Source organism: Carlito syrichta, unplaced genomic scaffold (assembly GCF_000164805.1).
Source record: "Carlito syrichta isolate Samal-C Ts95f unplaced genomic scaffold, Tarsius_syrichta-2.0.1 Scaffold213046, whole genome shotgun sequence".
In the NCBI taxonomy this organism is placed as follows: domain Eukaryota; kingdom Metazoa; phylum Chordata; class Mammalia; order Primates; family Tarsiidae; genus Carlito; species Carlito syrichta.
Window position 1 is genome coordinate 115,240 of NW_007157142.1, and position 17,123 is coordinate 132,362.

The 17,123-nt window shown below is 36.2% G+C and overlaps 1 protein-coding gene across 1 annotated transcript; it reads left to right on the forward strand.

The window, feature by feature from the left end:
* The first annotated feature begins 1,842 nt into the window (after nt 1–1,842).
* On the forward strand, nt 1,843–16,532 carry IDO1 (indoleamine 2,3-dioxygenase 1). Its single transcript, XM_008051636.1, has 10 exons — nt 1,843–1,941; nt 5,881–5,976; nt 6,097–6,216; nt 8,759–8,877; nt 9,850–9,864; nt 11,329–11,428; nt 12,860–12,977; nt 13,918–13,969; nt 14,427–14,573; nt 15,923–16,532. The coding sequence occupies exons 1-10, from the start codon at nt 1,843–1,845 to the stop codon at nt 16,269–16,271; spliced, it is 1,215 nt and encodes a 404-aa protein (XP_008049827.1). The 3' UTR covers nt 16,272–16,532.
* Nucleotides 16,533–17,123: the final 591 nt, after the last annotated feature.

Sequence of the window (17,123 nt, forward strand, 5' to 3'; positions counted from 1 at the left end):
GTAAAGCTTATTGTTTCTGAAGTCAAGGGTAAGCTAGATTTAGTGAGGTAGCTGGATAAACAAAGTCAAAAATTTTTTTATCAAACTATCCTTCTTAATAAATCAATCTTGAGAGTTTCTTCCAAGACAAAATCATCTAAAACTTTATTACATGTCTTCACTTTTACTCATTACTAAAAACCTCAGATACAGAGAATGAAAAATCACAGGCATAACCACACATTTTCTAATTCTCAATATTTTGTTGTTACTTTTTTGACTTTTACATCAATATGATAGGCCCTCCTTTTTGTTTTGTTTTTCTTAGGCGTGGTTTCAAAAGTACTAGCTTCATGAATCATTTATTTAAAAGAAGTGTAGTCATTGTATTCTCTTAGCTGTGTGATTTTGGTTTCAATTTCCTTTGCCTTTCCTATTCAGAGAACATTTTCTTATAAAACTACCTCTTAAAAATAATAATAATAAAGCCACAACGTAATAGAGAGGAATGGCATGAGAGCTATTCTAGAATGTGACCAAAGCCATGGGCTATTAAAATTTACTTCAAGTACTGATAAGCTGGGTGACAAAAGTGCATTGACTTTTATGTACTGAACCCTAACTCCTACTCTTTTCCTTTTGATCTTCAAAAGGAACAACACGGCTTCTACTTTTGCTTCAGCGTTATGTAAGCCAATGCCTCTAAAATGACCATAGACTTGCATGTAAACTGAACCTTTTCCAAATGCAGTCTTCATTTGTTTTTTTGAAGGAAACATTTTAAAGGCATTTTATCCTTTGCTTCAACTTTTAACATATTACAAAGTGTGTAGGATTGTTCTCAAATCGGTCCCTCACAGTCAGATACAGCTAACATGAGCAAAGGTCTTCCTAAAAGCTGCTTATTAGTAATTTGGGCTGGGCACAGTTGCTCAAGCCTGTAATGCCAGCACTTTGGGAGTCTGAGGAGAGAGGATTGCTTGAGACTAGGCATTCAAGACCAACCTAGGCAACATAGCAAGACCTCATCTCCACAAAAAATTAAAAAGTTAAACGGATGTGGTATCACTTGCACATAGTCCCAGCTACTTGGGAGGCTGAGGAAGAAGGATCACCTGAGCCCAAGAGGTTGAGCCTGTGGTGAACCATGACTGTGCTACTGCACTCCAGCCAGGGTGACAGAGTGAGATTCCAACTCAAAAAAATAAAAAATAAGGAGGAATGTGAATAGGAGAAAACTGTATCATTATGAACATTATAAAAGTCTAGATAAGAAAAATGGAGGGTTGGGGAGTTACCAGCTTTCTAATTTTTCGTGTGCTTCTGTTTTTTGTCTACTTCAGAGCCACTGACTAAGGGTTCAGTGTATCACAGATTTTATTTCTGGGTTGCTGAAACAAGACACTGATCTTTTCAAAGAACCCTGGAAGCCTAAAAGAAAGCCAGTGACAAATAACTAAATGATAGTTTGGGACTAGAGTCATGGTAAAACTCTTTCTTTTAATTCAAACATTTAACAGTTCTCATAAAGCAGAATGTTCTTTCCTGTTCACCTGTTTTCATAGTCTTTGTGTTTCCCATCAGACTCTTTCTGGGTTCCTGTATGGCAGTAAGCAAATGATACGCCTAGTGATTTGATATGGAATATATCCTTTCAGTTTCTTCATATGATTCACAGAGATGCTTTTGTGGGTTATCAAATTGCAAATAAAGAAACTAGAAAATGAAACTATTCCAAAAGTGGAAGTCATTTCTCACTGCCTACGTGATAGTTGTGGTCACTGGCTATAGCAACAACTGTAATAAATAGATGTTCTACAACTCTTCAGAGACTGAAAGGCACCAGAGAAGCAGTCTGCAACAATGGCACTTGCTGAAGCATCCCCTTTGGAAAGTTCTTGGAAAATCACTGAAGAATATCACATAGATGAAGATGTGGGCTTTGCTCTGCCAAATCCACTGGTAAGAAAGAATACTGAAATGTGGGGAAATGCATGTCTCTTCTCATTACATAACAGAACAAGTTAACTCCTACTGAACTACTGTAATTCAGTAAGTTCTACTAAACAAACAGATAAGACAGTGCCAAAACTGGAGACAGAATTTTAATAACTGTGTCTTATTTAACTTTTCCTAAAATTTTCTCCCTAGAAATGTAGTCATCTATGCACATCTTATTTACCTAACTTGCATATGGAGAGTGATGACATAAGAAAACTAGGGCAAGTATTTTAGTTCTAGAAAATAATTGCACTATAGAAGTCATAAATAAGTTTATTATTACTGTATTTTTAGAGCGTGTTTTTAAAAAGCAAAAAAATGGGCATGAGTCAAAGGGAAACCTCTTTTTCTATTGATTATCTTAAGTTGTACAAAATATGTCTTCCTAATTTGATGGAGTCTATTAAATGGCACATCAAGCAACTTTTGTGTTATATTAATATTGCTTGCTGTTTACTGAGCATAAGATTCAAGTGAGAGTGTAAAGTACTTCTTTTTTTTGCATGCTTTAGCCACAAATTGCAAGGTATATGATGAAAATATTTGCTTTAAAAATAATATTTTTATCAATCTGTTTTCTAATGAATGCCATGTAAAACAATTTATCATCAGTATTTTAATTATCAAACTCTGAGCATTTTTCTAAGCAATTGACAAGTATTAACCCTTTCTATTCTCACAACTATCCTAAAAGGTATGTGTGTCATTATCCTCATTTTCCTTATGAAAAATATAAGGCATGCTGAATTTAAGTAATTATCAAACACAGCTAGCAAGTATCAGAGGCAGGTATGAGCCAAAGCAGTCTGGCTCTGGGGTCCATGATCTTAAAACCATTCTGTTATGATTCTGCTGTACTGCCTCTCTTAATAGAAGAGATCACAACGGTTTTTTTTTTTTTTTCTTTTTACTCTTGGGTTTAACAAGCTACCTGAAATTGTAGAAGAGGATTTCTATGAACCAGTTACATGTTGTAACAATTCTGTAGACTAGTATATTTTTATTTGTTCATAGCTCAAACATAGTCCACACTCTAGAGAGCACCTTTAAATATAGAAAATAATTTTTTATTGGAGATTCCAACCTGTGTTTAGAAATAAAATCCTGTAAATAGCTTGGGTGATACTTGCAAATCTAAAACAACCCCTTTCTATCAATATAATTTTCCTTTTTAGATTGTTAAGTTAATTTAACAAAATGAAGAGTATGCTTTAGGTTTATTGCCGAAAGCACCTAGTTTACTTTATACGTGCAAATCAATAATATTCAAACTTGCTCTCTGCCTTAGCACACCTTACCCCATATACACACTAATGCCAGGTTAGGGTGACTTCAAGGATGTGCTTATCAATGGTACAATAAAACCAACTTTTTCAGAATTTACTAAACTTCATATCAAATTTTTTTCTCTCTTCAAAGAGTCAATTCTCTTAAAAATGCAATGACCATGGTAATTGTGAATACCTCTAGAAGAAATCCCAAAGGCTAAAACAAGACCTAAAGAGAAACCGAACAAAACTCTTCCTTGCTTACTTGAAAAATCCTCCTTCTAGGCAAGATGCTGAAAAAGTTAGATTCAGTGTCTGGAAACATGAAAAAAAATTAAGGGCTACTCTTAGTTCTTCACTACAGACCTTTCCTAGAAATTATGAGATCAAAAATGCTTGTTTCATCTCTAATAATCTCTCAGTTCCTATTCCAAAAGAAAACATATCTTCTGATTCCCTATATACACAAAATACATTCCGTAATCTAGCAGAATTTAAGTGATCCTCTGTGTTATTCTTTACTAATTATTATACTAATTAGGGATACTTTGAACCAGGAGCACAGTATTGATTGAATTGTACATTTGTTGAAAATTCTGCCAAATAAAATACTAATCATGGTACATGACAAAAATGTACTTCTGTTATTTGGAGGAAACCGTAACAACTGAAAGATCAAGTGGGCTATGTAATGAAATACAGAACAGCACAAAAAACCAAAATCATGTATTACATTTATTACTCAAAGCATTAGAGCCCAGCTTTTGTGTGGTCAAAAAGAAAAATTAAGAGCAAGAAAAATGGCTATCTAGTGAAGTGTGCTGTCTGGATTTTTGCTTAGTAAAACCCTGCCCTAACTGATTAAGACAGGACTATTACATGCAGATGTTTAAAATGTTTGAATTTTATATTTATCTTCTTGTTTTATAGTTATTCATAATGTTTCCTTTATTTTGAAGCTTAAAAGCTCACCCATATTGATTTGACTTAATCTCTCTTTTTGCATTCAGTTCCTAGGGTTCAGCATTGATGACTTTATGGGTGTGCCTCCTCCACTCCTATGGACGCCTTGTGGAGGAGGCATAGAAACAGGGTATTTGAAAAGTTGCTCAAGGACCTCTATCTCGTACAGGATATTGCCTAGATCTTTTGTTTGTTTGTTGGTTGGTTTTTGAATTGGAGTCTCACTCTGTCGCCCAGACTGGAGTGCAGTGGCTGCTTCCGGCCTGCACTCAACCTGCAGGGCTCCGGCCATCCTTCCACCTCAGCCTTCCGAATAGCCGGAATTACAGGCGTGCGCTACCACGCCCGACTGATTTTTTGATTTATTGTAGAGATGAAGTCTCGCCAAGTTGCTCAGGCGGGTCTCAAACCCGCGGGCTCAGGCAATCCACTCACCACAGCCTCCCAAAGGCACAGGATTACAGGCTGAGCCACTAAGCCCGGTTAGATCTTTTGTTTGTATTTTTCCCCCTGAGATGAGATTATGAATATTGTAAGCTCCAGAGAGACGCTTTTATTTGGATTTCATTTGCACTTTGGGCAAAAAACAAAAACAAAAACAAAAAAAACAAGCCTATAATGAAACCAAAGTAGGCAATCAACATGTATATATACAGTACCAGCTATATGTCCAGTACTATGTGCCAGATAGTGCAAGAGCTATAAAATTAAAAGCATGATACAATCCTTGCGATTGGGTAGTAAAATGTAAAAAGAACATGAATTGTGAAAGCTGGAAACACTTATGCTTAAATTATAATAAACTACATATGCAAAAAAAGAAGTTATGTAAACTGTCTGAGCCTGGGTTTCCTTATTTATCTCAAAGAGCCTGGGCCATTACAAGTACTAAATGATAAATATATATATGAAATTATTAAGCAGAGTGCTGGATTCACTATTGACATTTAATAAATCTCATTTAATGCATCTCATTTTTCTTTTCTTTTTTTTGAGTTAGGGTCTTACTCTATCGTTTAGGTTGGAATGCAGTGGCACAGTCATGGCTCACCACAGGCTTGACCTCCTGAGCGCAAGTGATCCTTCTATCTCAGACTTCTCAGTAGCTGGAACTACAAGGCACACACCAAGATGCCCACTAATTTTTTGTAGAGATGAGGTCTTACTATGTTGGTCAGTCTAGTCTTGAAATCTTGGGCTTCAGCTACGCTCCTGCCTCGGTCAACCAAAGTGTTGAGATTACAAGCATGAACCACCACTCCAAGCCTATATCTCATTTTTCTTCCATTCAAGGAAATGGAAATCTAGCCAAGAAAAAAAGTAGCACATAGTAAGTTGTTTAACAGGATGAAAATACATAATCCATGGGATTTATAATGAAGGAGATTTGTGTGTTGAATAGTCAGAAAAATTTTAGTGGAAGTTTTGAGGTGAAATTTGAAAAAGGGGCAGATGGGAGTGCCCGAAGAGAGAGGAAGAGGGGAGCACGGAGGTTTAGCCCTGCATTCACAAGTGGCCAGGCAAGGGCAGGTGTTTCTAGACAGGTAAGTAAGTGTGTATCAGGGTAACACTGCACAAAAGATTTAGAGGCAAGGCAGACAATAAGCTAGAAACCAAAACAATTTCACAGTTACTGCTACTTAAATAATAAAGATTTTTTTTTTTCAAGGAAATGCTACCTGATAAGTATGATGCCTGGATTTTCATTGTTAAACATCTGTCTGAGCTGATTGAGTCTGGCCAACTTCGAGCAGAAGTTGAGAAGGTTTGAAATATATATTATATTTGTCTTCTTCTTGTATAGCATCCTAATGTTTTTCAATTGGTTTTGAAGTCTAAAACATCGCCAGGATTGATTTGAGTCAATCTCTCCATTTATTCTCAGTTACCTATGCTCAGCATTGATGACCTTGAAGGACACAAGTTACAGCGCCTTGCACATCTTGTTCTGGGGTACATCACCATGGCATACGTGTGGGATCGAGGTGATGGAGATGTCCGTAAGGTTTGAAGATTTTCTAATATTTCTTATGTTACATGACAGATTTTCATCCAATTTACATTCAATGTAAATTTTTTTCTAAAAGTATTATAACTGCATTTTGCAAAGTTTAACTCACAAAAAATAAGAAAAAAGAACATTCACTGGCTTAACATGTCAACTGTTATTATTATATTTTTGGTCTTTTACTTATATTGCACACTTGCTCTGACCAGTGCAAGTAGCTAGGCACACTTCTTTAACATAATTGAAGGCAATTTTTTGTTACCGCGCTATCATTCTAATCTTTTTGTTGCTGTTGTTTTGAGTTGGAGTCTCACTCTGTCAGGCTAGAGTACAGTGGCATGCTCATGACTTCCACAGCCTCGACCTGCTGGGCTCGGGTGATCCTTCCGTCTCAACCTCCCAAGTAGCTGGAACTACAGGCGCACGCCACCAAGCCTGGCTAATTTTTAAAAATTTATTGTGGAGTTGAGTTCTCAACACGTTGCCCAGACTGGTCTTGAACCCCTGAGCTCAGGCAATCCTCTCACCTCAGCCTCCCAAAGTGCTGGGATTACAGGCTTGAGCCACTGAACCCAGCTATTCTAGTCATTTGAAATGATTCTAAATTTTACTGAGTTTCTGAACAATTCGCTTACTTACTAGAGCCTCTAATTGATAAATTATTTGCTTATTTTTAATATTTCACTATTGTCAATAACATTATAATAAACATCTTTGAACAGAAATCATTTTTCTCTGATGACTTTTGAAAGGTATGAACATTTTATAGCTCTCCTTAGTTAATGCCTAAGTGCTACCTGACATCTGTCAACACAGAAGGTCATATTGGTTTCATTTTACTTTTATCAGCATTAGATAACTTTGGTTTTAAAACAGTGCCATATCATATGTTTATTTATATGTACTTTATATGGATACATTTATATATTAGCCATAGTCTCATGCTTGAATAAAAGTAGTGATTATAAAAGCACATAGCCATTATAACTTAGGTTTGACACCAATTTGACTCTAAATTCAACCAAAAGAAATTTCCAGTAACCTCTTCCTAGGGATTGGCATAGGGCAGATAAATAGAAGATGTCAAATAAAATGTAAAATCTACTGACCTCTGTTCGTTATTTATCCAGTAATGCAACTAAAGCTCCTGTTTTCCTATCCATATAGGGTTGCCAGATTAAGCAGAAAAAGACACAGAAGACCCAATTAAATTTGAATTTCAGATAAACAATGGATTTTTTTCAGCATGTACATATGCCACGCAATATGCCAGTTTATTTGTCATCCCATATTTGTCAATCCTAATCACATAAAACTGTGTCTGTCTGACCTATAAATCACAAAAGGATAAAACAGATTCCAGAGGAAGCTTCTGCCATTTCATGAAAGCTTTTAGTGTTTGACAAAGGTAGTTGGTGTTTTACCTAAGAGTTCTACTGTGTGGCTGAACAGGGTACAATTCTACAATTACCAGGTTGAGAAAAAAGAACAGTTGAGGAGAAAAGGGGCAGAGCTGTAGTTTCACTTCCAAACTCCACAATTAGATGAACTTCTACTCCTTCTCTGAGGATGAAGGAGTGAAAGCACTCAGTTTAGCCAAAGGTATCATCCCAATTAATCTATTTCTGCATGAAAATACAAAGCAAGGAAAAAAGGAAATTCCTTCTTCAGCTCATGAGTCTTCAGGGCCAAGCCCTGTCATTCTTTTGTGAAGTTTTCTTTAAATAAATAAATACATAAATAAACCCTCATCCAGGAGAAAGAGCACTATGCTTTAAGGGCAGCAATCTGTCTATACTTAACATTATATATCATATCCAAGAGTCATAGTTACAAAGACTTTAGGCATCTTTGAGATAATTGATTTTTTTTTTTTTTGAGTTGGAGTGTCACTCCGTCTCCCAGGCTGGAATGCAGTGGCATGCACGCTCACAGCCACCCCAATGTTGACCTGCTGGGCCCGGGCAATCCTTCTACCTCAGTCTTCTAAGTAGCCAGAATGACAGGCACGCGCGCTACCATGCCCAGCTAGTTTTTGATTTATTGTAGAGACGATGTCTTGCCAAGTTGCTGGGGCTAGTCTCAAACCTGTGGACTCAGGCAAGCCACTCTCCTCGATCTCCCAAAGTGCTGGGATTGCAGGCTGAGCCACCAAGCCCGGCCAAGAGACTATTGATTTTATCTTTTTATTGCTAGTGGATACTGTGGTATCTTGCATTGAAAAAATGATTGACAAATATTCATGGGATGAACAGATGAATGAATGAGCGAAAATAACTCCAAAGAAAGTCAAAGATGCAACTTTTGTTCTTACTCTGTGCCTTTTTAAATCCCTTTATGATCTAATAATCACCACATCAACCCACATCCAAAATATAAATTTTTAACAATTTTATCTGCGAAACAAGGAGGAAAAAAAACTACATTGGTTTGGCTTCAAAGTGCCCTTATACAGGACAGCTCACTTTTTGTTACCCAGGAAGCAGAAGGAAAGGTAGGAGACTTGAATGATGAGAACTAAATATCGTGTTTTGATTAGGTCTTGCCAAGCAATATTGCTATTCCTTACTGCAAACTCTCTGAGAAGCTGGGACTGCCTCCCATTCTGGTTTACGCAGATTGTGTGTTGGCAAACTGGAAGAAAAAGGATCCCAATGGGTATGTAAACTGTGATTATAATAGGAATTTATGGAGTGCATGTTATTTAAATCAAAAGGAAGTTATCTGTTGGTTTAATTTTTGGCAGCACAGTTTTCTTCTCTCTTCTTGAGTATAGACTTACACTGCAGTGCTTGGAACTACAAGTATTTTGTACACATAGGAGAGAGGTGTATTGTTAGCCTACAGTAAAATACATACATTGTAAACTTTCTGTTTGAATTTGATTATTGCATACATTCATATACCCACCATCTTAAGCAAGATACAAAATCTTTTATTACCTCAAAATATGCTTTTGGGTCTCTTTCTACTTAATTCCCTTCCCTGCCATAAGTAAATATATTCTCATTTGTCTTACCAAAAATTAGTTTATTTAGCCAGTGGGATTCATATCAATGAAGCCATAGAATACGTACTTTTTTGTGCCTGGATTCCTCTGATTAACATGTTTTTGAGTTTTACTAATTTCATGTTTAATTAGCCAGTTGCAGCTAATAGCCAACACATCTTCAGCAGTAGAGGCAGCAATGTCTTGGTTTGCAGAGAATCCTGTTTGGAATCTAGGCCTCTTTTACCAATTTAGCAATGGGACCTGCTTCAATAAAGGGACAAGAAAATTAAAGTGCCCCATAGCTCTGAGTGTGTGCCTGAAGAGTAGTATTCTACAAATGGAAAGACACCCAAATGGGAGAATTTGATCTAGAAAGTTTCTCATTAGTAACAACTAGTTTTGACTATCCTTGTGTACTCTTTGCATTTTTAATTTTTATTTCACTTACAAGTTATTAAGTTAAATGCTTTCAAGGCCTGCTTAAGAAATGTGTATACATTTATTTTTTACCTGACTACATCTTACCTCTGATAGATCATCTAATAATAGTAACTCCAAATCTTTTGATTTGATTTAAAATTGGTTATTTTTCTCTCCCTCTTCCAATTGGCCCACTGCTTCATGGTTGTTTTCATAAGACCGATGACTTATGAGTAAGTATTTTATTCTTATTTTTTCTAATAATTATCTTGTATTCCAAGTGAATGTAGGTTTACCAATATACTCCAAATGCTTTTTTGAAATTATTGCTTTAATTCAGGAAAAAATTAATTTAAGTAAAGACCTAAAAACTCCAATCCTTAGATTATGTTTATGACTGTGTTATGACTGCGTCTATTTGATATCATAGCTATAGATATATACAAAATACTTCTTGTGCACATCCATATGTAATTAATATGCAGAAATACAAAATGTACATACATATGTGTATCTATGACTTAATGACTTTGGTGTCCAGAACTAGTTTCATGTGTCAATAAGATATACAAACCAGTTCTTTTTGACCCAGTTCTTACTACTTTTGACCTATATACTAAATCTGGACTAAGAGATGGGAATACTAAGGTAAATATTTTCTGTATGAGCCTGCTCCACTGAATCTAGACTAGTGGAGAGAAAAGGAGATATATGAAAATTGTATAATTAAATAAAAGAGGTGAATGGGAATTCCTGAAACAAGTTCTTTACGCTGAGTCCTCAAGAGTGAAAAGTTGAGAATGTTCATATGGAGGAAACAGCAAGTGTGAGGTCCTGAAGTGACAAGAATCTTGGTCATTATCAGAGAGGAAGGATGGCTCATGTCACTGATAAATAATGAATGATGAAAATAACAGTATAGGAAAAAGATGAAGAAATATTTTTTTAAAAGATTGTGTGGGACTTTATTGGCTATGATAAGGAGTTTAGACAGGATCTTAAAATAAAAGAGAATTGGAAGATTTTTTTAAACAGGAGGATGACATCATTGGTCAGTCCCATGTTACAGATGAGAACATGAGTCAGAGGTAGATGACATATCCTGCTCAAGGTCAGACAGCAAGTAAGTTCAGAAGTGGTCTGACTTCAGAAACCAGGAATTTAACCACCACAAAACTCATAGATATGCACCAATGCCAAAACATCAATAGAAGAGAAAAATAGTCTAGCCATTATTTGTATTTCCCAGTCAATTTATTTGTAAAGCAAATGAACCACTGAGAAAATGAATTAAATTCACAGATAAAAATATGAATACATTTATTTAAACAAAAAGACTTCCTCTTAAAACTCTACCACACAGATAGCTTTATAAAAATTGTGTATATGTCTATGGTAATTTATCACCTGCAAAAAGTTAATGAGTTAATCAAAGCAGAACTATCTTGGGAATTTCCCGTTCAAGTTCTGAAGTGAAATTTCAAGTCTCAGTTTATTCTACTTACTATTAATTATATGATCTTAGACAATGTACCTAACAGGTGAGTCTTAAAAATCCCAACACAATGGAGAAAATTCTCACAAAATTATCTTGAAATAAAATAGGATAAATAAAAATGCTTGAAAACTATAAGGTCCTCAACAAATATACCATAAGTTTTGCTAAACTTCTTGCCTTCCTTGACTGATTTTCTTAGGAACATGGATATTTTGTTCTCATTTCCTGGTGGAAGCTGCAGTAAAGGATTCTTCCTGGTTTCTCTATTGGTCGAAATTGCAGCTGCTTCTGCAATCAAGGTAAATCTATCCATAGTTGAAAATGTGTTTGTTAATTTACAAAAGCAGAGCAATCACTTAATAACTGAACTATATTAAGCATGAATTAACTTCATCCTAAACAAATACAGCATCAGATCATATTTTTATTTTATTTATTTATTCTTTTTTTTGAGTTGGAGTTTCACTCTATCACCCAGGCTGGAGTGCAGTGACATGCTCACAGCCACTGCAGCTGGAACTACAAGGGTGTGCCACCACACCCAGCTAATTTTTTGATTTATTTTAGAGATAACATCTCTCGAACTCCTGGACTCAGGCAATCCTCTCACCTCCACCTCCCAAAATGTTTCAATAACAAGCGTGAGCCACCACGCCCACTAGTACCAGTTCATTTAATTGGGGATAAGGGATCATCTATCTGGTAGACATAAATATTTTTATATATCACCTAAAACATAAAATTAAGAGACATATATTCAGAATCAAATTTGAAGCCCATGTAAGAAATAAAAATGTTCAAGAAAATTTGGCATTGGAACTCTAATATATAGGTTTTCACTATTATAAGTAGAAATGAAAACTATATAACTATGTAGATAGCTCTAAATTACATGTTAAGTTAATGAAAACAAATTAAAGCTTATGTGTGTGTGTATTTTCTTTTCTTTCTTTCTTTTTTTTTTTTTTTTGAGTAAAGTTCTCACTCTGTCACCCAAGCTGGAGTGCAGTGGCATAATCATGGCTCACTATATAGCCTCAACTTTCTGGGCTCAAGTGATCCTTCTGCCTCTGCCTCTCGAGTAGCTGTTACTACAGATGCATGCCACCATGCCTGGATAATTTTTTAGATTTGTTGTAGAAGCAAGGTCTCAATGTGTGGCCTAGACTGGTCTGAAACTCCTGGGCTCAAGTAATCCTCTTGCCTCGACCTTCAGAGTGCTAGAATTACAGGTGTGAGCCACCATGCCCAGACTGGTGTGTGTGTGTGTGTGTATACAAAAAGAGGATATACATTTTAAAATATGTTATCTATGTATTACTTTTAGTTCACCATAATCAGAAGTGTCTGGATACTGATGGTAACTGCTTTGAGCACCTCTTGTAATTGCAGAAGGCAAACGTGACTTGCATGCATCTTTTGTTATTGGTATATATTGAGTATTACAATATTTTTGGCACCCTCTGTGTTATGTATATACATATACAGGAACATATATTTGCATATATATATGATGTGTGTATATATACCATATATTTGTGAAATTATATGTATATACATGTATGCACACATATATACATATGGAAATTAATCAAATAGGGTACTCATCTTAGGAAAAAAATGCAAAATCCCAAATTTAATTTAGGGATTAAGACTTGGGAGAATTTTATTCTATATCAATGTTTAGTTCTAGGAAATCTTCAACATTTGTCTTTTTTTTTTCTTTTAAGATAATTCCCATTATATTCAATGCAGTGCAACAGCAGGACCTGGATCTTTTGCAAGAGGCACTGCAGGATATAGCTTCTTGCCTGAACAAAGCTCTTGAAGAGTTTCGCCAAATTCATGGCAAGTATTGTATGCTCTACAATATTCTAGACTGACAGTCAAATGTTTCTGATTGTCTACGGTGTAGAATTACTACAAAAAGGAAAGAAAAAAGCAATTGTCACTCATGTATGTGTTTTGCTCTAGGTGTTTTATCTCACAAAATCATTGTGTGTTCTATGTGGTAGGTTTTATTACTCTATTTTACAGGGAATCTAAATTCAAAGAGATAAGATAAATCCTTTAAGGTTATATAGGTAATAAAGATTGAACCCCAAGGTTAATCTCTTTAAGGAGCTTTCTTGTCTCCCACTAAAAACCATGGAGAAACTCGCTAAATGTGAAGCAGGTTTACATTCTGAAAAATGTAGCTTCCGCTTGTATAAGTGCACTTTGATAATACTGCTTTTTCACAAGTTAACTAAGAAACAACACAGAAAAGTCACTGAGCCCAAAAGTTGTCACAAAATTGATAGTTAAAAAACTGCAAGAAACAAGAAGTGCATAAGCAGTCATTTGCAAAAGGAAATCTGCTCTACTGAATGAACTTAACAAACATATGACTATTCATCTCTGGGTTTTGAGTTACTGCTGATTGGTCCTTGGTAAGGAGCTAGACTTTCATATCTAATAAGGAGGAGACCCGGCGTGTGGTCCGTAGAGCTTCTGGGTCTTTTGTTTCCATTTTGTAGTTTGGGTTTGTTTTTCTTTATGTAAACACTGTATCTGTTTTGACAGGAAGTACATAAAGTAGTGCTAAATAAATGTTGACAAAGTTGAACTGGCCTCCTAGGAGAGAGCAGGAGAGTGAGCATGTGTCCATGGGGGTTTGTTCTGCGTGGATTGACCTAATGCCTTTCCTGCAGGCCATACTGAAATCCCCTATCAGCTGTACACAACACTTTGATTTCTCTGTATATCTCTGATGCTGCTTAATTAAACACATTCTATCTTTTCACAGAGCATGTGGACCCAAAGCTGTTTTTCAACGTTCTTCGCATATATTTGTCTGGGTATGTAGTCATATACTTTAATTTGTTTACTCTCAATTAACACACAAAACACACCAAACTCTCTTTGGTGGTCCCTGTTACTCTGTTGGATTTAGATAACAATTCATATCCTGAAATACATGTGGCACAGAAAACTAGATTGTTCTGTCTGTTACTACTTGATTACTTGGCCAGTCATGCACTGGAGAGGGAATGGGAAAGCAAGTCATTTTTTTTTTAATGAAATGATCTGTGCCAGTGCAAAGATAATATTCCCTTCCTAGAATATTTATGCCCAAAATGCTCAGAATTATACTATTTCTCTCATAAATGAAAATGAGTGGGGGAAGGAGATGTGCAAAAAGAATCATGAAATCCATCTCCTGTCACCTTCGATCACCTCTAATGCAAGATTTGTGCTGTCTGAAAATTGGCAGTCAATCCAAAGCATAATTTTTGTCTTTCTTTCCTGTCTTAGCTGGAAAGGCAACCCCCAGCTGTCAGAGGGTTTGCTGTATAAGGGGGTCTGGGACACTCCAAAAAAGTTCGCGGGGGGCAGCGCCGCCCAAAGCAGCATCTTCCAGTGCTTTGATGTCCTGCTGGGCATCCAGCAGAGTGCTAGTGGAGGTGAGTGGAGGATGACAAAAAATAATTATCGCTTACATGAATATCACAGCATTTTGATATCTAAAAGGCACCCTGCCACTGGGATCTCACCTGAGCTTCTCTGATGCTTTTAGAAGAATCAGTGAAGCAGGGATCTGTTGCCATCATCCCATTTTCAAAGCCAAGATGCAGAAACTGACCATTGCTTCACTAAACTCTGTTGTGGCCATGTACTCTTTGAGCTATGGCCCCCACCCTGTTTTCTAAGCTGTGGTCCTCTCTCCTACCTTGGAAAGGTGAATCTTCTATTGCTTCTCTCTTAATTTACTTTCTAAATAAACTATATTTTCTCATCTAAAAAAAAGATGCAGAAACTTAAAAGAAGATCAGTGATTGGCACCTTGTTAGCCAGTTAGAAAGTGGCAGAGCTTGACCTGCTCCCAAGTTCGTCGTTCTCTCCATCTTGAGATATGAACATGTAATTAAAGTTGAATTGACTCTGGTGATGCCAGTATCACATGTCCTGAAAATGTGTGATCAGATTCATCTGCAAATGAGTCACGGCTGAGAGCAAGAGTTGGGGAAATAGAGACCTCAGTGACAAGAGAGACTGGGCCTCACTCTTGTTCACTGTCCTGTGGCCCCAACAGCCAGAACAGTTACTGAACCAAAGTTTAAAGATGAACCACACTCAGTATATTCTTTCTAGGGGCTTTGAAGGAAGATAGGAAGAAGCTCCAGGAAGAACTTCCTTCTACTTTTCTCTGTTTCCTTATACTTCTACTTAACAGTAAAAGGGGAAAGTACTGGACTGGGTAAAAATATGGTTTTTTTTCTTAATTCTATCTCTTATTTTAAAATGATCGCCTGTGTTGTGACTCATACCCATAATCCCAGCACTTTGGGAGGCTGAGGCAGGAGAATCACTTGAACTCAGGAGTTCTAGATCAGCCTGGGCAACATAGTGAGACCTTGTCTCTACAAAAAAATAAAAATAAAAAATAAAACAAACTCTCTTAGACTTAGTGTCATAATCTGTCAGGTACAGATTATATATACCCTGTCTATATCATCAGCTTCTTGGAATGATCAACTATAGTAGAAAATGAGAAAGGAAGTACAAACAAAATGTTTTACGATGAAAGAAGGAATTTAGCTCATTTGGCTTTCAGAATTAACGATATTTTACAAGAATTACTATTGCTAGCAGCAAGACTAATAACTAGACATTAGCTTTCACATAAGATGGCCTTGACCTCAGTGACCCCTGTGTGGTGTTAGTTGGTGATCTCCCACACCATCTGACCTCCCTCTGCCTCTCTCTGGATCAGGGAATGCTTTGTCCTCTCTGTTCCCTCATCTTTCTCTTGTTCCTTTAGAATCTGCTGCAGAGTTCCTCCAGGATATGAGAACATATATGCCACCAGCTCACCAGCACTTTCTACGCTCATTAGAATCAGGTCCTTCAGTCCGTGAGTTTGTCCTCTCAAAAGGGGATCCTGGCCTGCAAGAGGCTTATGATGCCTGTGTAAGAGCGTTGGTCTCACTAAGGAGCTACCATCTGCAAATAGTCACTAAGTACATTGTGATTCCGGCAAGCCAGCAGTCAAGAGAGCCTTCAGGATTGGAAAACAAAGGAACTGGAGGCACCGATATCATGAATTTCCTAAAAACTGTAAGAAGCACAACTCAGAAATCCCTCTTGAAGGAAGGTTAATGTAACTTAAGCAGGAGTACATTTTATCACAGCCAAGATGTATTCCTGTCACCACTCATTATATCAGACCCGTGAATTAATAATATGCAACAATTTATCAATAATATACTACAAAAGACCTCAAAATAAATTTTTTCTGATATCTGTGCATTTCTTGTAGAAAAACAACAAAAGATAATTATACATGAATGTTAAAAATTAATATTGGAAGTATCATCATCTATATTTTATCATTGGGATATAACAATGAACTACAATAAATAAAAATGTATATGGTATAATAAATCTTGTTTTTCTGATAACCATAATTAAATGTATATGGTATAATAAATCTTGTTTTTCTGATAACCATAATTAAATGTATATGGTATAATAAATCTTGTTTTTCTTATAACCATAATTAAATTTTTCTTCAGATGAAACTTACTCCACGCCATTACCCCATCAGCAGGGCTAAGCTTCTTGATGCCAGGGATGCCCTATTGTTTGCCAGACTCATGGACCCCAGTTTTTAGTAGATATTGAGTAAATATTCACTGAGTGAATATATAAAAGAATGAATGAAAGTATGAACAAATTAATTCAAGCTAAAAGAACTCACCTTTGAAGTGCAGTTTATTCTGGAGGTCAAGGTTATTAGAAACTCACACACTGGCATGGGTTTGAGAGGAACTTAAAAATAATCTAAGCCAGACTCTTCATTTGAAAGAAGACAACAATGAGGTTCAAAAGAGTGAAGTAACTCACTTAGGGTTACACAAATAGTTGAAAATGAGATAACTTAAGATGTTTGAGAAACCTTATCTTTGTTTTTCTATCTCTCAACTTGAAGTAGCCAAGGTAAGAGAGAAA